This window comes from Scyliorhinus torazame, chromosome 9 (genome assembly GCF_047496885.1).
Source record: "Scyliorhinus torazame isolate Kashiwa2021f chromosome 9, sScyTor2.1, whole genome shotgun sequence".
Classification (NCBI taxonomy): Eukaryota; Metazoa; Chordata; class Chondrichthyes; order Carcharhiniformes; family Scyliorhinidae; genus Scyliorhinus; species Scyliorhinus torazame.
Genome location: NC_092715.1, coordinates 224,325,766 through 224,342,886, shown reverse-complemented (window position 1 = coordinate 224,342,886; position 17,121 = coordinate 224,325,766). Strand labels below are relative to the sequence as shown.

Sequence of the window (17,121 nt, the reverse complement as noted above, 5' to 3'; positions counted from 1 at the left end):
CAATTTTCTTTAAATTTCCTTCTATCACCCTCATCCTTCCATCCATCACCTGAGTCCTGCCTTCTGTGACCTTTCCGCTACTCATCATAACCCTTCTGTCATCAACTGTCTGTCACCCTTCGGAAAGTCGTACCCTGACCTCCCTGAACAGCCTGGGCTCAGTGCACGAGCTGAGACTCCTCTCCCCGTGTCCAACAAAGCTCCCCATCCAAGAGAACGAGCTGCCCATAGTCTGAATAAAGAGCAGATTGGTGGTGAATTGCTCCATCACACACTCACATTCTTCATTGGGAAGGTGTAAAATGAAAGCTGCAGACAATGCTACATCCCTACTCAGATTATGGGCTGTTGCTTCTCTTGTATGGGGAACTTTGTTGGACCGGTGGAGAGGTGCCTGAGCTTGTGCATTGAGCCTAGATGATGGCTGCCCAGGGAGGTCAGTGTACGGCTGTCTGTGGAAGGGATGATGGCAGCTGTCCAGGGAGGTCATGGCACCACGAAGAATGGCCATGGGGGATAGAAAGAGTGACATCGGTGACAGATAGAACATAGAACATTACAGCGCAGTACAGGCCCTTCAGCCCTCGATGTTGCACCGACCTGTGAAACCACTCTAAAGCCCATCTACACTATTCCCTTATCGTCCGCATGTCTATCCAATGACCATTTGAATACCCTTAGTGTTGGCGAGTCCACTACTGTTGCAGGCAGGGCATTCCACACCCTTACTACTCTCTGAGTAAAGAACCTACCTCTGACGTCTGTCTTGTATCTATCTCCCCTCAATTTAAAGCTATGTCCCCTCGTGCTAGACATCACCATCCGAGGAAAAAGGCTCTCACTGTCCACCCTATCCAATCCTCTGATCATCTTGTATGCCTCAATTAAGTCACCTCTTAAGTCACCATTTGCCACCTCTCAGCCCAGCCCTGCAGCTTATCTATGTCCCTCTGTAACTTGTAACATCCTTCCGCACTGTCCACAACTCCACCGACTTTAGTGTTATCTGCAAATTTACTCACCCATCCTTCTACGCACTCCTCCAGGTCATTTATAAAAATGACAAACAGCAGTGGCCCCAAAACAGATCCTTGTGGTACACCACTAGTAACTGGACTCCAGTCTGAACACTTCCCATCAACCACCACACTTTGTCTTCTTCCAGCTAGCCAATTTCTGATCCAAACTGCTAAATCACCCTGAATCCCATGCTTCCATATTTTCTGCAGTAGCCTACCGTGGGGAACCTTATCAAATGCTTTACTGAAATCCATATACACCACATCAACTGCTTTACCCTCATACACCTGTTTGGTCACCTTCTCAAATAACTCAATAAGGTTTGTGAGGCACGACCTACCCTTCACGAAATGGTCAATCTTTGATGAGTGCCGCTCAATCATGATAAGAGGGGAGATGGAGGGTGATTGAGGGCAGGTAAATGGGGTGGCTGGGAGACTCCAGTGTAATGGAGGGAGTTGAAGGTTTATAGGTGGAGGGTCAAGGATGACAGTGGCCGCAGGTCCAGGGTGCTGGGACGTAGCTTGATAGTGCCAGTTGTCCAAGGGTGGCAGCAATTCAAGTTGCAGCCACTCTTACCTCCTGGCCTTCCTCCAGTCTCCCTCCCTCTCTCTACAGCCTCCCAACCCCTCCCTCCAGCGATCCTCCAGCCTTCCTCCCCCCAATCCCCGCTCCAGCTCCACTCCCCTACCTTCCAGCCCCCTTCCTACCAACCTCCCTCCCCCACGCTCCAGCCTCCTTGTCTTCCCTCCAGCCCTCCTCCTCTTCCCTCCAGGCCCCCACCTTCTAACACCCCTCCTCCTCTCTCCAGCCTCCCTTCAGGCTCCCACCTCCTCCCTTCAGCCTCCCTCCCCTTCTTCCAGCCCCTCAGTCTAACACCCCTTGAGCCTCTCTCCCCCCTCCTCCAGCTCCCTCCCTCTAACATCCCTCCCGCTCCCCCCAGCCACCCTCCCCCTTCCCCCAACCACCCTCCCCCTCCCCCAGCCACCCTCCTCCCAGCCACTCTCTTCCCCCCTCCCACTCTCTTCCCCCCTCCCTCCAGCATCTCTTGCCCAGCCACTGACCCTCCAATTTCTAGTAAACCGAGATTATCAGTTGCAAAGGGGAAGTCAAAGAAAATGAACCAGACTGAAACCCAGATGATTCTCCTGAGTGCACGTGATATTGAATAATGCCAAAATTATAGCAATAGAGAACAATTGATGTCAAATTATGGTAAAATGATTGCAGATGAGTTTAAATGAAAACTGTTGAAAGTAAATTATATCAAAGGTTGTGAAAAATTTTGGGGTTGGGCCAACAGCTTGCTCTCCATTTTTCAAAATAACACTCGTTAAATTCTACAAGAGTATTAATTGTGGAAATAAAAAATAAAAACAGAAAATGCTGGAAATATGCAAAGTCTGGCAACCCAGTTCAGACCATCACCTGGAACATTTTCTCTCTCCACGGATGCTGCCAGATCTGCAATGTATTTCCAGAATTTTCTATTTTTGTTTCAGTACACAGTTCTAAATGCATATTTTTACATGGCAAGGGTCATTCTTTAATATTGGCCACGTTGCTTCCATAGTTTTAATGGAGAATCATAATTGTGAGCCCGTTGTTTCGTTCAAATGCATAGTCCCTTTAAATACTGGTCACGGTTTACTGAAGTCTATAGAAATTTAATGAGCTGTACCAAAAGCACTTCATTTTGTGGAGATTTGAATGCATTCCGTTCTTCATCAGCTGTTTTTCAAAATGTTAATGTGTCATAAACATTCATCAGCGTTAAAAAGGCATTAAAATGTGGGATACAGTTTTTCACAGATAAAAATGTGGTGAAATTAAAGTATCTGTTGTGTCTTGAATCCACATTAGTAATGTGCAGTGGTGCTGTAAATTGATTTTTATTAGAAAATGAAGACCAGATGGGACTTTTCACCATGAAGTTCTTAGTTTGGAGTTGTTTTTTTGTTTTTGTTTTTTTGCAAACATGCTTTTGTGAAAATGTGATACAATTTGTGTCAGTTCAGTTTGTTTGCTCATTAGATCAAAATGACGAAGGATTCCCTGAAATCTGGATAAATTAGTCAGGCTGTAGACTGAGTTGGGATGGTGATCAACTTCTGTTTGCCATGCTATGTTAAAGCCATGATAATGTATAATATTTCTGTTCCAGGGTGTTCTGTATTTTTTTCGGGCAATGGTCCACTTCAGCTCTTATAAATTGAGTAATTTCAGCTAAGTTTTCCTTGACTAGTACCTAAAATTGTCAAGATTTCTCGATCTGTGATTGCTGGAGTTTGCTGATTTTATGGTTAAGAATGCATTCAAAAAGCAACTTTTTTTTATAGGCCTTGAAGGAACAATCACAATTTTTAATTTCAAAATAAATGGTGTTTGTGAGTTCAAATCCCATTCCAGAAACCTGAGCATATAATGTAGGCTGACACTGCAATGCAGTCCTGAGGGAGTGCTGCCTATTCAAGTGGGTGTATAAAATTCCACAGACCTATCTGAAGAAAAACAATGAAGGTGTCCTGACAAATTTTTATCCGTCAACCAGCATGACTGAAAAGATTATCTGGCCAGTTACCTCATTGTTCTTTGTGGGATCTTGCTTGCTGCAAATCAGCCACCCGATTTCCCTATACCAGCAGTGACTCTCTGCAAAAGTATTTAATTAGCACTCAAGCACCTCGGGCATTCTATGAAAAGTATACAGACAAGTTATTTAATTGAAACCAGACGTATACAACATTTGAATATTTAAAAACAATTTAAAAACCTTTTGTGTTCATGGTCACATGCAAGCAAACAAAATCAAAATATGTTTTATAATTGTGGCAATAGTAATATAGTGATAAACTTGTTATGAAATCCAACTTACTGTCCTGTGGAGTAGCGGCTGAAAAAGGCAAATTCCGACAGGCTTCGCGAGTTTCACACATACATGGGCTGGGTCTGGTTGTACATTTGTGGCCATAGTTGCATAGCTGGTTTCTTATTGACGAGTAATCCAGAGGCCTTGACTAATGATCTAAAGATGTATGCTCATATGCAACCAGGGTAGTTTAGGGAATCTTTAATAGTTGAATATGAAACTATTGGATTGTCAGAAAAAGACATGTCCTTCAGTGAAGGAAATCTGCTTTCCTTGCCCATTTTAGCCTTTTGCATCACTCAAGACCTACAGAAATGTCTTGACTCTTAATTGCCCTCTGAAATCAGCCAACAAATCACCCAGTTGCACAGGGATGGGCAGTGAATGCTAACTTTGCCAGTTTTACTTCTTTCCAGAAAGATCATGGGCGAGATTCTCCGACCCCCTGCCGGGTTGGAGAATCGCCGGGGGCTGGCGTGAATCCCGCCCCCGCCGGTTGCTGAATTCTCCGGCACCGGAGATTCGGCGGGGTGGGAATCGCGCCGCACCGGTTGGCAGGTGCTCCCCCCCCCCCGCAATTCTCTGGCCCGGATAGGCCGAAGTCCCGCTGCTCGAATGCCTGTCGCGCCGGCGTGGATTAAACCACCTACCTTACCGGCGGGACAAGGCGGCGCGGGCGGGCTCCGGAGTCCTGCGGGGCGGTCTGGCCCCGGGGGTGCCCCCACGGTGGCCTGGCCCGCGATCGGGGCCCACCGATCTGCGGGCGGGCCTGTGCCGTGGGGGCACTCTTTTCCTTCCGCCTTCGCCACGGTCTCCACCATGGCGGAGGCTGAAGAGACTCCCTCCACAGCGCATGCGCGGGGATGCCGTGAGCGGCCGCTAACGCTCCCGCGCATGCGCCGCCCGGCAATGTCATTTCCGCGCCAGCTGGCGGGGCACTTCCGCCAGCTGGCGGGGCGGAAATCAGTCCGGAGCGGGCCTAGCCCCTCAAGGTTAGGGCTCGGCCGCTCAGGGGGCGGAGGATTCCGCACCTTTGGGGCGGCGCGATGCCCGACTGATTTGCGCCGCTTTTGGCGCCGGTCGGCGGACATCGCGCCGATACCGGAGAATTTCGCCCCAAATCTGTAAAGCTCATCTCCATTTCCTCAGACTGACACGTAATAAAAGTGCATGTAACCTTGTTTGGACAAGAATCAAATGGTGCATATGTGAATTTAAAGAAAGCAAGCAACTCAAGCGGTAATATTCATCATATGCACACGAGTATCAACTATAAACATGTAAAAACGAAAAGGTCATTACATCCTCAAAGAAGAGGGATGTTTTTACAAGTGTGAATTTCCATCTGCACAATTTTCCCTCTTGTGATCATCACCGTTCCTTACCTATAATATGCCAGAGAATCCCAATAGCACAGAGGAGGCCTTTTGGCTCATCGAGTCTGCATCGAACCTCCAAAGGAGCACTCTTAAATATGCATTGATCATGGCCAATCCGCCTAACCTGCACACCTTTAGACTGTGGGAGGAAACCGGAGCACCTGGAGGAAACCCACACACACGCACGGGGAGAAGTGCAAACTTCACACAGTCACCTAAGGCTGGAATTGAACTCAAATCCCTGGTGCTGTGAGGTAGCAGTGCTAACCACTGTGCCACCCCAAAGGACACTCAATCACAATATAAACACATGAGAAAGGCATTGTAATCTGACTTACTTCACCCACCCTGAACAGCTGTAGTCACCCTATTATTGAATTCAACTGTCAGTTAAATCACAAAAAATATACGAGAAGCCATGCCTCTTCAGGAGAACGACTGTTTGCCTTCCACCTATTTGAAACGCCAGGGGCGAAATTCTCCGGAAACGGCGCGATGTCCGTCGATTGGCGCCCAAAACCGCGCAAATCAGACGGGCATCGCGCCGCCCCAAAGGTGCGGAAGCCCCAACCTTAAGGGGCTAGGTCGGCGCCGGACGAATTTCCGCCCCGCCAGCTGGTGGAAAAGGCCTTTGGTGCCCCGCCAGCTGGGGCGGAAATGACATCTCCGGGCGGCGCATGCGCGGGAGCGTCAGCGGCCGCTGACAGCTTCCCACGCATGCGCAGTGCGGGGAGTCTCTTCTGCCTCCGCCATGGTGGAGACCGTGGCGGAGGCGGAAGGGAAAGAGTGCCCCCACGGCATAGGCCCGCCCGCGGAACGGTGGGCCCCGATTGCGGGCCAGTCCACCGTGGGGGCCCCCCCAGGACCCCGCAGCCCGCCCACGCCGCCTTGTCCCGCTGGTAAGGTAGGTGGTTTAATTTACGCCGGTGGGACAGGCATTTTAGCGGCGGGACTTCGGCCCATTCGGGCCGGAGAATCGCGGGGGGGGGGGGGGGCTGCCAACCGGCGCGGCGCGATTCCCGCCCCTGCCAAATATCCAGTGCCGGAGAATTCGGCAACCGGCGGGGGCGGGATTCGCGCCAGCCCCCGGCGATTCTCCAACCCGGTGGGGGGTCGGAGAATTTCACCCCGGTACTCCAGATTTATCGGGCGGGATTCTCCCTCTCTGGGACGCCCGGAATGCGTTCCCTGATGGGACGGAGAATCAGGCGCTGGAGGAAAATCGGGATCGGTGCCAAGCACCAACCTTAACGATATGCTCCGCACCCCCGCTGGCGGCGTGAACATGCGCCATGATGCCCGCCCGCGGAGGGATGTAAATAAATGCAAATGGGTCTTAATGATTCATTTGCATCTATTTAGCGGGCCCAGCGCCCGTGGCCGGGAATCATCATGGATGATGTGGGAATCATGTGGGCGCGGTTCACCTGTGGTCTCAGCAATCGTGAATCTGACATGGTGGACCTTGTGGCGGGTCAAGGGGGCAACGGTTGGGGGGGTGGGGGTCAGAGCTGGTCACGCCCGTACTTGGGGGGTGGGAACACTCAGTTAATCTGCCGGTGCAGGGCCGATTTGCAGTGTTGGGGTAGGGTGGCTGGCTGCGGGACCTCAAGTTGGTGGCCCGATAGCTGGATTTTCTGGGATCCCTCTAATTCCACTGCAGGCATAAATTTGCAAGCCGTGGAGCACTGAACTGCATCCAGGGCTATGACCGGGAGAACATAGTCTCCCAATGGGATATCCTGCCCATCAGCTTTTATAATTTTATAAGGTCTCCTCAGTCACCTATTTTCAAGGTTAAAGCATCCAAAGTTCTTTAGTCTATCTTTGTGGGGATGAGGGGCACATGGCTGATCCTGGTGTCAAAGGCCTAAACTACAAGAGATTCAATACCTCCTGTGTGCCTCCAGATCAGAAATGAGCACGTTGTACAAGGTTGGGTCTGGCGAGAGCAGGCATATGCCTCACCATTATGTCGTGTCACTTGTACTCTACTGATTCAGTAATCTAATTCAATATTCTTAGTTTTGTTTCCTGTTACTTCACATTGGTCAGGCATTAAAAAAGACTGTCTTTCAACTAGAGTTTGTCTCATTTGAAGTCTTTGCTATTTTAGCACACCAGAATCATGTCACCCATCTTTATTTTGACCAATCAGTAATACCTGATACTGAGTTTTATTTTGGCTGATTTATTCCCTTGGATTTTATCTAACTCACTTATGAATCCATGGTTCCCAGATTAGACTTGACAAGCTTGCAGAGGCTGCATATTTGATTACTTTACATGTAGTTTCTGAATCCGCAGTGTTTCTGCAAAGTAGTAGCACCAATGTATGTCACTGTATCGAAAGGAAAAAAAGAACTGGCATTCATAAAGTAAAAAACAGATACAGATTCGGTGGCATCCGTTTAAAGAGCACAAGACAGTTAATATTTCAAATTGGTGATGGCTGTCTTCAGAATTGGGAAAGTTAGAGATGGAATAGGTCTTCAATAGGTAGGGTAGGACAAGGACAGAGGAAGTCTGTGGTAGGGTGAAAGACAGGAGAGAGTAAATGACGGAAGAGTCTTCCAGGGATAGAGATATGGCAAGAAAAGAAACAACGGGTTTTTTGTCCCCAAAATCTGACCGAGCATCACGTTCAGACTGAATACCAGCGTGTATTTCTTGTAAGGGTCCTTCCTGATAATTCCGTTATTTCCCCTTTCTTTATTTTTTGTCATCATCATTTTGATCCATGACATCCTTATGTCAAGCAGCAGAGAGAATGAGGAATTCAAAAAGTTGCAACATTGTATGAGAGCTGGTTTTCAAACAGGCGAACTCTGACTTTTTGGCACCCGAGAGATGGGGTGGCACTCGATTCGATTGATTGGCTGATGGCCAGTGAATTGGGCAAAAGGCCTTATTCTGCCCGTAACGGGTAGTGATGAGTCCTACTCAAGTGTAATGATTTTCAGAGACCCAAAGGGCTCATCTTGAATCCTGGACACTCAGGGGAAGGACCTGCTCTTCCTCTCTCTTCCTCCAGAAAGGCTGTGAGTTGCTGTATTTCTGAAACTCCAGAGACCAGAATGAGTCTACAGTGAAAACCATTACAGGCTGCGAACAGAGAGCTGGATCTAAAAGTTTACTTCGAAGGAAGGTCTGTTTAAAGACAACCAATGAAAAAAGATCCTTTTTCCTTTTACTTATGATTTTTACCCCTCTGTGTGTGTGTGTGTGTGTGTGGAACAAAGAACAATACAGTACAGGAACAGGCCCTTCGGCCCTCCAAGCCTATACCAGTCATGATACCACCCTTGGCCAAAACCCTCAGCACTTCCATGTGCCGTATCCCTCTATACCCACCCTATTCATGTATTTGTCAAGGTGCCTTTTGAACGCCTTTAATGTACTTGCTTCCACAAATACCCCTGTAAAAAAAAAAACCTGCCTCGGTGACCTCCTCTAAACTTTGCCCCACGGACCTTAAACCTATGTCCCCTGGTGACTGACCCTGGGAAAGAGTGCCTGGCCATCCACTCTATCCATGCCTCTCATAATCTTGTAGACCTCTATCAGGTCATCCCTCAATCTCCCATCATTCTAAGTCCGAATCTATTCAGCCTCTCCGCATAGCTAACACCCTCCAGACCAGGCAACATCCTGGTAAACCTCCTCTGCACCCTCGCCAAAGCCTTCACATCCTTCTGGTAGTACGGCGACCAGAATTGTGCTCAATATTCTAAGTGCGGCCTTACCAAGGTTCTATACAACTGTAGCATGACCTGCTAGTTTTTATGCTCTATGCCCCGTCCAATGAAGGCAAACATTCTGTATGCTTTCTTGGCTACCTTGTCCATTTGTGTTGCCACAGGCAAATAAAAATGGGGAATTAAGAATTAGATAATAATTAACCAGTTGTATTTGCTGCGTATTTCATTACAGTTCTTATAAATACAAAGTAATTGTGTTTAAATTTACAAATTTGGTGCCTGTAATGATTGGGCAGCCAAGGGGACTTTGGGTATTTTTCTAAGTATCATTGGTTCATTCAATTGTATTGTGACTCTGGTTCAAGTGGGGCAGGAATTGACCGCGCAATAGCCCAGAGTGTCGTAACACTCTCCAGATGCACAGCCAAACTTTCACTCCAGATTTTTTGGTACTCAGTGCGCAGGAAATCCAGGGACATGGTTTGTGCTATCACCGAGGCAGGGCGGCGCCTGATAGAACCGACAAGGCAGGCTCCACGAGATAGGGGCACCATCGTTAAAGGACGTTCTGATCTGCGCTAAAAATAAGCTTTCCCTCACGTACTTGGAGACCTTCCCCACAAGCAAGCATCGGTGCATTCTCCTCACAGGCATTGCCCTCCCCATGCCCTCAGGCAACACTCCCCCACCCCCACTCCCTTCCTCCCAGCCCCCACACCACACAGACATTGGCCCTCCTCCCCACACAGGCATTGCCACCCACCCCCGCCCATTGGGGGGCACACACCCCACGCCCCGACATATAAGGGGAACCCTTACCCCCCCAATGGGGCCCACCCTTGGTGCTGCCATGGTGTTGGGGGCACTGCTCAGCCATGCTCCTCCCCACCTTATACTTCCCTTTGAGAACCTGCTGTGATCATCAGGACAGGTTTCCTTTTTTGAAAATCGGTAGTGGTTCGTGCTGGTGTGACGTCATGCCGGCTGGGTGGTACGATGCAGTGAGATTGGGAGTAGCAGCATTAAGCCCAATGATTAGATTCAAATTTATTTTAAAATATGCCAATGAGGCTCACACACTTCCTGGGCATGAACCTGATTCTGTCATCAGAGGGGCGGGCGGGTCACGTACTTTGGTAGGAAGAATGGAGGCATAGACTATTTTCTAAATGGGAAACGGCTTAGGAAATCAGAAGCACAAAGGGAGTCCTAGTTCAAGATTCTCTTAAGGTTAATGTGCAGGTTCAGTCAGTAGTTCGGAAGGCAAATGCAATGTGAGCATTCATGTGGAGAGGGCTAGAATACAAGAGTAGGGATGTATTTCTGAGGCTTCATAAGGCTCTGGTCAGATCCCATTTGGAGTATTGTGAGCAGTTTTGGGCCCCATATCTAAGGAAGGATGTTCTGGCCTTGGAAAGGATCCAGAGGAGGTTCACAAGAATGATCCCTTGAATGAAGAGCTTGTCATATGATGAGCGGTTGAGGACTCTGTGTCTGTACTTGTTTAAATTCAGAAGGATGAGGGGGGAGCTTATTGAAACTTACAGGATACTCAGAGGCCAAGATAGAGTGGACATGGAGAGAATATTTCCACTTGTAGAAAAAACTAGAACCCGAGGCCACAGCCTCAGGCTGAAGGGACAATCCATTAAAACTGAGATGAGGAAGATGATGAATCTGTGCAACTCATTTCCGCAGAAAGCCATGGAGTCAAAATTACTGAGTGGCTTTCAGAGAGAAATAGGTAGGTTCTTGATTAATAAGGGGATTGGGGTTCTAGAATTAGAATCCTAGAATTTACAGTGCAGAAGGAGGCCATTCGGCCCATCGAGTGTACCAGCCCTTGAATTGGTTTGGTTTATTGTCAGGTATACCGAAGTACAGTGAAAAGTATTTTTCTGCGAGCAGCTCAACAGATCATTAAGTACATGAAAAGAGAAGAAAATACATAATAGGCAACACAAGGTACTCATTGTAACTACATAAACAGCGGCATTGGGTGAAGCATACAGGGGTGTAGTGTTAATCAGGTCAGTCCATAAGAGGGTCGTTTAGGTGTCTGGTAACAGCGGAGAAGAAGCTGTTTTTGAGTCTGTTCGTGCGTGTTCTTGGACTTTTGTATCTCCTGCCTGATGGAAGAAGTTGGAAGAGTGAGAAAGCTGGGTGGGAGGGGTCTTTGATTATGCTGCCCGCTTTCCCAGGCAGCGGGAGGTGTAGATGGAGTCAATGGATGGAAGGCAGGTTTGTGTGACGGACTGGGCTGTGTTCACGACTCTCTGACGTTTCTTGCTGTCTTGGGCCGAGCAGTTGCCATACCAGTGGTGCATCTGTAAAAGGTGGTAAGTGTTAATGTGGACATGCCGAATTTCCTTAGTTTCCTGAGAAAGTATAGGCGCTGTTGTGCTTTCTTGGTGGTAGCGTCGACGTGGGTGGACCAGGACAGATTTTGGGGGGTGTGTACCCCTAGGAATTTGGAGCTGCGAACCATCTCCACCCTGGCCTCATTGATGCTGACAGGGGTGTGTACAGTACTTTGCTTCCTGAAGTCAATGACTAGCCCTTTAGTTTTGCTGGCATTGAGGGAGAGATTATTGTCGTTCCACCACTCCACTAGGTTCTCTATCTCCCTCCTGTATTCTGACTCGTCATTATTCGAGATCCGGCCCACTATAGTCGTATCGTCAACAAACTTGTAGGTGGAGTTGGAACCAAATTTTGCCACGCAGTCGTGTGTACAGGGAGTATAGTAGGGAGCTAAGTACGCAGCCTTGCGGGGCCCCGGTATTGAGGACGATTGTGGAGGATCTGTTGTTGTTTATTCTTACTGATTGTGCTCTGTGGGTCCGAAAGTCGAGGATCCAGTTGCAGAGTGAGGAGCCAAGTCCTGGGTTTTGGAGCTTTGATATGAGCTTGGCTGGGATTATGATGTTGAAGGCGGAGCTGTAGTCAATAAATACGAGTCTGATGTAGGAGTCCTTGTTGTAGAGATGCTTGAGGGATGAGTGCAGGGCCAGGGAGATGGCGTCTGTTGTGGACCGGTTGCGGCGGTATGCGAATTGTAGTGGATCAAGGCATTCTCGGAGTATGGAGTTGATGCACTTCATGACCAGCCTCTCGAAGCACTTCATTACGACTGAAGTCAAGGCCACCGGACAGGAGTCACTGAAACACGTTGCCTGGTTCTTCTTTGACACCGGTATAATGGTGGTCTTCTTGAAGCAGATGGGGACCTCAGAACGGAGTAGGGACAGGTTAAAGATATCCGCGAAAACATCTGCAAGCTGGTCTGCGCAGGCTCTGAGTGCACGACCAGGGATCCCGTCCAGGCCCGTTGCCTCCGAGGGTTCACTTTAAGGAAGGCCTTGGAAAGAGCACCCCGTATACGCCCACATTGCCACCTTATCCCCATAACCCTCTAACCTTTTGGACAGTAAGGGGCAATTTAGCACGGCCATTCCACCTAACCTGCACATCTTTGGATTGTGGGAGGAAACCAGAGCACCCGGAGGAAACCCATGCAGACACAGGGAGAACGTGCAAACTCCATACAGTCACCCAAGGCCAGAATTGAACCTGGGACCCTGGAACTGTGAGGCAGCAGTGCGCCGCCCTTATGGGGAGAAGGAGGATGAAAAACATATCACCCATGATTGAATGGCGGAGCAGACCCGTTGGGCCGAATGCCTAATTCTGCTCCTCTTGGGGCAGCACGGTAGCATAGTGGTTAGCACAATTGCTTCACAGCTCCAGGGTCCCAGGTTCGATTCCCGGCTTGGGTCACTGTCTGTGCAGACACGTTCTCCCCGTTTCGGCGTGGGTTTCCTCCCGGTGCTCCGGTTTCGTTCCACGGTCCAAAGATGTGCAGGTTAGGTGGATTGGCCATGCCTAATTGCCCTTAGTGTCCAAAATTGCCCTTAGTGTTGGGTGGGGTTACTGGGTTATGGGGATAGGGTGGAGGTGTGGGCTTTGGTAGGGTGGTCTTTCCAAGAGCCGGTGCAGACTCGATGGGCAGAATGGCCTCCTTCTGCACTGTAAATTCTATGATTCTGTCTTATGGTCTGATGCTTGCAGGCAAAACGGACTGTTCTGCAAAGCGGTCACCCAATCTGGGTGTTTGCTCTCCCCAGTGTAGAAGAGATAACATTGTGAGTACTGACTGCAGTGAACCAGATTGAAAGAAGTATAAGTAAATTGCTGCTTCATTCAGAGGAATGTTTGAGGCCTTGGATTGTGAGGAGAGAGGAGATCAAAGGGCAGGAGTTATATCTCCTGAGTTTGCATGGGAAGGTGTTGTGGGAAGGAAATGGGTATTTGGAAAGACTGAGGACTGGACCAGAATAATCCTTTTAAAATATTTTTTGTTGCGTTTGTCACCTATTCCTAATTACCCTTGACTTGTTCAGCTAAGAGCTGTGGTCTGGAGTTACATTTAGGCCAGATCAGGTAAGGATGGCAGATTTCCTTCCATTAAAGGTATTGGTGAAACAGATGGGTTTTCACAACAATTGATGATAGTTTCTTAGTCACCATTATTGGGACTTACTTCATTAATTGAATTTAAATTACACCAACTGCCATGGTGGGATTTGAACATGTGTCCCCAGATTATTAGACTAGGATTCTGGATGACTTGTTCAGTGACATTACCATACCCCACTGTCTCCCCTAAACCACATAGGGAATGGTGCCTTCGGAATACTGAAAGGCAAAGGGAGGACAAAATGTGTTTGATGATGGTTTCATACTGAAGGTGGCAGAAATGGTGGAAAATGATCTGTTAAATACAGAGGCTACTAGGGTGGAATGTGAGGAGAAGGGGAAGCCTATCATGGTTCTTGGAGGGAAGGGTAGGGGTGGGAACAGAAGCGTGGGAAACAGTCAAGGCCTTGTCAACCACAGTGGGGAGCGAAGGGGTTGATGGGGGATCTTAATTGAGGAACAAAGAAGACATCTCAGAAATACTGGTGTTGAATGTTGCATCATTAGAACAGATGAAATGGAGACATCGGAACTGGGAGAAAGGAATGGAGTCCTTCCAGATTATAGGGTGAGAGCAAGTGCAGTCGAGTTAGATGTGACGTCAGTGGGCTTATAATGAATATATGTTAATAACCAATAGGTTATTAACCTCTACCAGAAATGGAGGTAGAGAAGTCTAGGAAAGCAAGGGAAGAGTTGGACCATGTGAAATGGAGAAAAGGGGGAAAATTGGAAGCAAAGTTGCTTAGGTTTTCCAGTCGCAGGTTAGAGCAGGACACGGCACCAAAACAGTCATCGATCTAACAGACAAAGAGTTGAGGCAGAGGGCACAAGTTAGACTGGAACAAGAAATGTCCGACATATGCTACAAAAAGGCAGGTCTCGCTGTGACCCATGTGGTACCCACTGCAACACTTTTTATTGAAGGAAATTAATGGGGTTGAAGGAGAAGTCATTCAGAGTGAGAACAAGCCCAGCCAGGAAGACAATGGTGGTGGATGGGGACTGGTTGGGTCTTTGTTCGAGGAAGAAGCGGGGAGCTCTGAGGCTGTCCTGGTGGGGATTGGAGATGTAACAAGATTGGATGTCCATGGTAAAGATGAGTTGGTTAGAACCAGGAAATAGGAAATGTTTAAAGTGACAGGGTATAAGAAGAGTTGCGGATCAAGGAGGTAAAGGACTGGACAAGGGGAGAAAAAATAATGTCAAGGTAGGAAGGGCATGTGGGGCAGGAACATGCTGAAATGATGCTACCTGGGGAGTCCTCTTTATACATCTTGGGAAGATGGTTGAAGCGAGCTGTACGTGGTTAGGGAACTATGAGGTGGGAAGTCGTGGGAGGAAGAACAAGGGAGGAAGCGGTCAGTGGAACAATGGCTTGATGTTTGGTGGTGGTGTCATGGTCCAGGAAGAGGTAGGTGGAAGTGTCCCAGAGTTGGAATTCAGCCTCAGCAAGGCGAAAGTCAGTCAGTCGCCAGATAACAACAGTACCACCCTTGTCAGCAGGTTAGACCTGAGACAACTAGGTACAGCAAGTACAGAAGGAGACAGGTTAGAGTGAGGCAGGGGAGCAGAGAAATTGAGATGGCCGTGCCACACCTGTCAGAGTGAAGAGTAGAACTTCTTCAAGACAGCCAATACTGGAAGAGAAGTGGCAGTGAATTAAACACAAACCAAAACATATTACAGATACTGGAAATCTGAAACAGATACAGAAAATGTTGGATAGAAAACATAGCCAGTGTTTCACATTTGTGACCGTTCATCAGAACTGAGAGCCGAATTCCGCCTTACCATTAGCATTTAATAGACTTGCACTGTTCAGCTCATTACATATGTGTTCCCGTAGCTGGAGGGGTAGGAACCGCCGTTACCTCATGGTGTTGAAGATTCAAGCATAATATTTACAGGGTAACTGGACAGCCAGACATTCACTGCAGGCCAAGAACATCAGTCTGGCTGTCATTCAAGATTCTGCCGAGACTATAATGTCAAAGAGATGACAATGTGTGGCCCCACACATCAGTGAAGCCCTCTTGCAACTTCTCCAGCCTGCTTAGGAAATGGGGAAGGTGCTGGTTCCCAGGGAAGCCCTCCGGTTGACTACGGCTGCCTGGACAAAGATGGCAGTGGAGGCTATCGTCTGTACGGCCCACAGGAGAACTGTTCATCAGTGCAGAAAAAGGATGACCAATCTGGCACAGTGACACAGTGGTTTGCATTGCTGCCTCACAGCGCCAGGAACCCTGGTTTGAATCCAACCTCAGGAGACTGTCTGTGTGGAGTTTGCACGTTCTCTGTCTGCGTGGGCTTCCTCCGGGTGCTCCAGTTTCATGCCACAGTCCAAAGATGTGCAAGTTAGGTGGAATTATGGGGAAAGGGTGGGGGATTGGGCTCAGGTAAGATGTTCTTTCGGAGGGTCAATGCAGACTCAATGGGCTAAATGGCCTCATTCTGTGCTGTAGTGATCCTGTGGATCTGCTGCGCTCCGCAAGTATAAATGGCATTGTCTACTCATTGCAAAGAGGCATTAATTAGGGCACCGAAATGGGCTACTCATTCTCATATGTTCCTACCTTCCTATCAGGCAGTGTAAGTGTGCGAGTTGACAGGGATATCAGACATGAGTTTGCATTGCCAGACTCAGCAGCAGATGGGACATGTGCACTGAACATGTGGAGACCACTTCATGTTCTCAATGTTTTATCAATTGCAGAACATCCTGCTTGTTAGTCACTTATTGGGGAGAGCTCAGGAGCTGCCATAAAAATGCAGGCTCCTAAATGACTCTTTCACGCATTCGCATGACACTCACTACTTCTGTATTTCTACAGGACGACAGGAGGGGGCAGCTGGCAGAAGCAGTGATAACTGAAGCTTCTGACTCTCGGGGGACTGCTGGAGACCATGTCCCTGCTCAGCCCTAACCAGGTGATGAGGCACTGGACTCAGCCCTAAGAGTGGACTCTGCTGTAAGAGACCTGTTGGAGCTGCAGAAAAAGACAGGGGAATATCAGGCAGAGATGCCAGAGGCTGTGTGCAGACTGGACCGATGGCTGGAGGAATCCGTACACATTCTGTTTAATTTTGTGGCTCTTGCATGCGAGCACATGGCTGCCTCCAGAGAAAGGGTGGAGACCAACTTGGTGATCCAGGTCCAGCAGAAAGCACAGTGGCTCCTGGATATGTGCTTCAGCTTGCACTCTTGTGCGGTGCAGCACTGACTGGGCGAGAGGGGCACAGACACCTTGACCTCCTTCCAGGTGATCCTTCTCCTCAAGAAGTCAGTAAGGTATCATTGGGCACCCACAGGGAGGAGGAGCGCCAGCCAGGCACCCCGGTACTTCATCATGGGATGCTTGCAGTGTGCCCAGCTGCTCCACCTCCCCTTTTACAAGTGACCCCATCGTCTCCAGCAGGTTAGACCAAGGAGGGTGTATTATCACCTAAGAAGGAGACCCTTTGTAGGCTAGCGTCCTTTCAGCCTCATGCTAGCAGAGAACATCCGCCAAAGTCATCACAGTCAAAGCATAGAAGTCAGCAGACTGCCTCCACCTTTGCTGTGGATGTTGGGACTGCACCTAGACGTTGCAATTGAAAAAGATGAATATGTTTTGAAGGCACACAGGTGCAGTACACAGGGGTGTACAACCAATGTATGTACTTTTAATAC

General features: G+C 48.6%; 2 protein-coding genes across 12 annotated transcripts in view; one reads left to right on the top strand and one right to left on the bottom strand.

Moving 5' to 3' along the window:
• Nucleotides 1-3,713, bottom strand: part of LOC140429752 (uncharacterized) — a 191,063-nt gene extending 187,350 nt beyond the window's left edge. For 2 of the 3 annotated variants that reach the window (XR_011949182.1, XR_011949183.1), the window contains exon 1: nucleotides 3,602-3,713. Coding sequence is in view for 1 of the 3 variants with exons in the window: in XM_072517124.1 (XP_072373225.1) it covers nucleotides 3,602-3,606 (5 nt within the window). In the remaining 2 variants the exon portion in view is untranslated. The remainder of the gene's footprint in view (nucleotides 1-3,601) is intronic. The other variant, XM_072517124.1, reaches the window with a different exon arrangement.
• Nucleotides 1-17,121, top strand: part of LOC140429750 (adhesion G protein-coupled receptor L3-like) — a 1,506,492-nt gene that overhangs the window by 1,205,930 nt on the left and 283,441 nt on the right. The window lies entirely within an intron of this gene.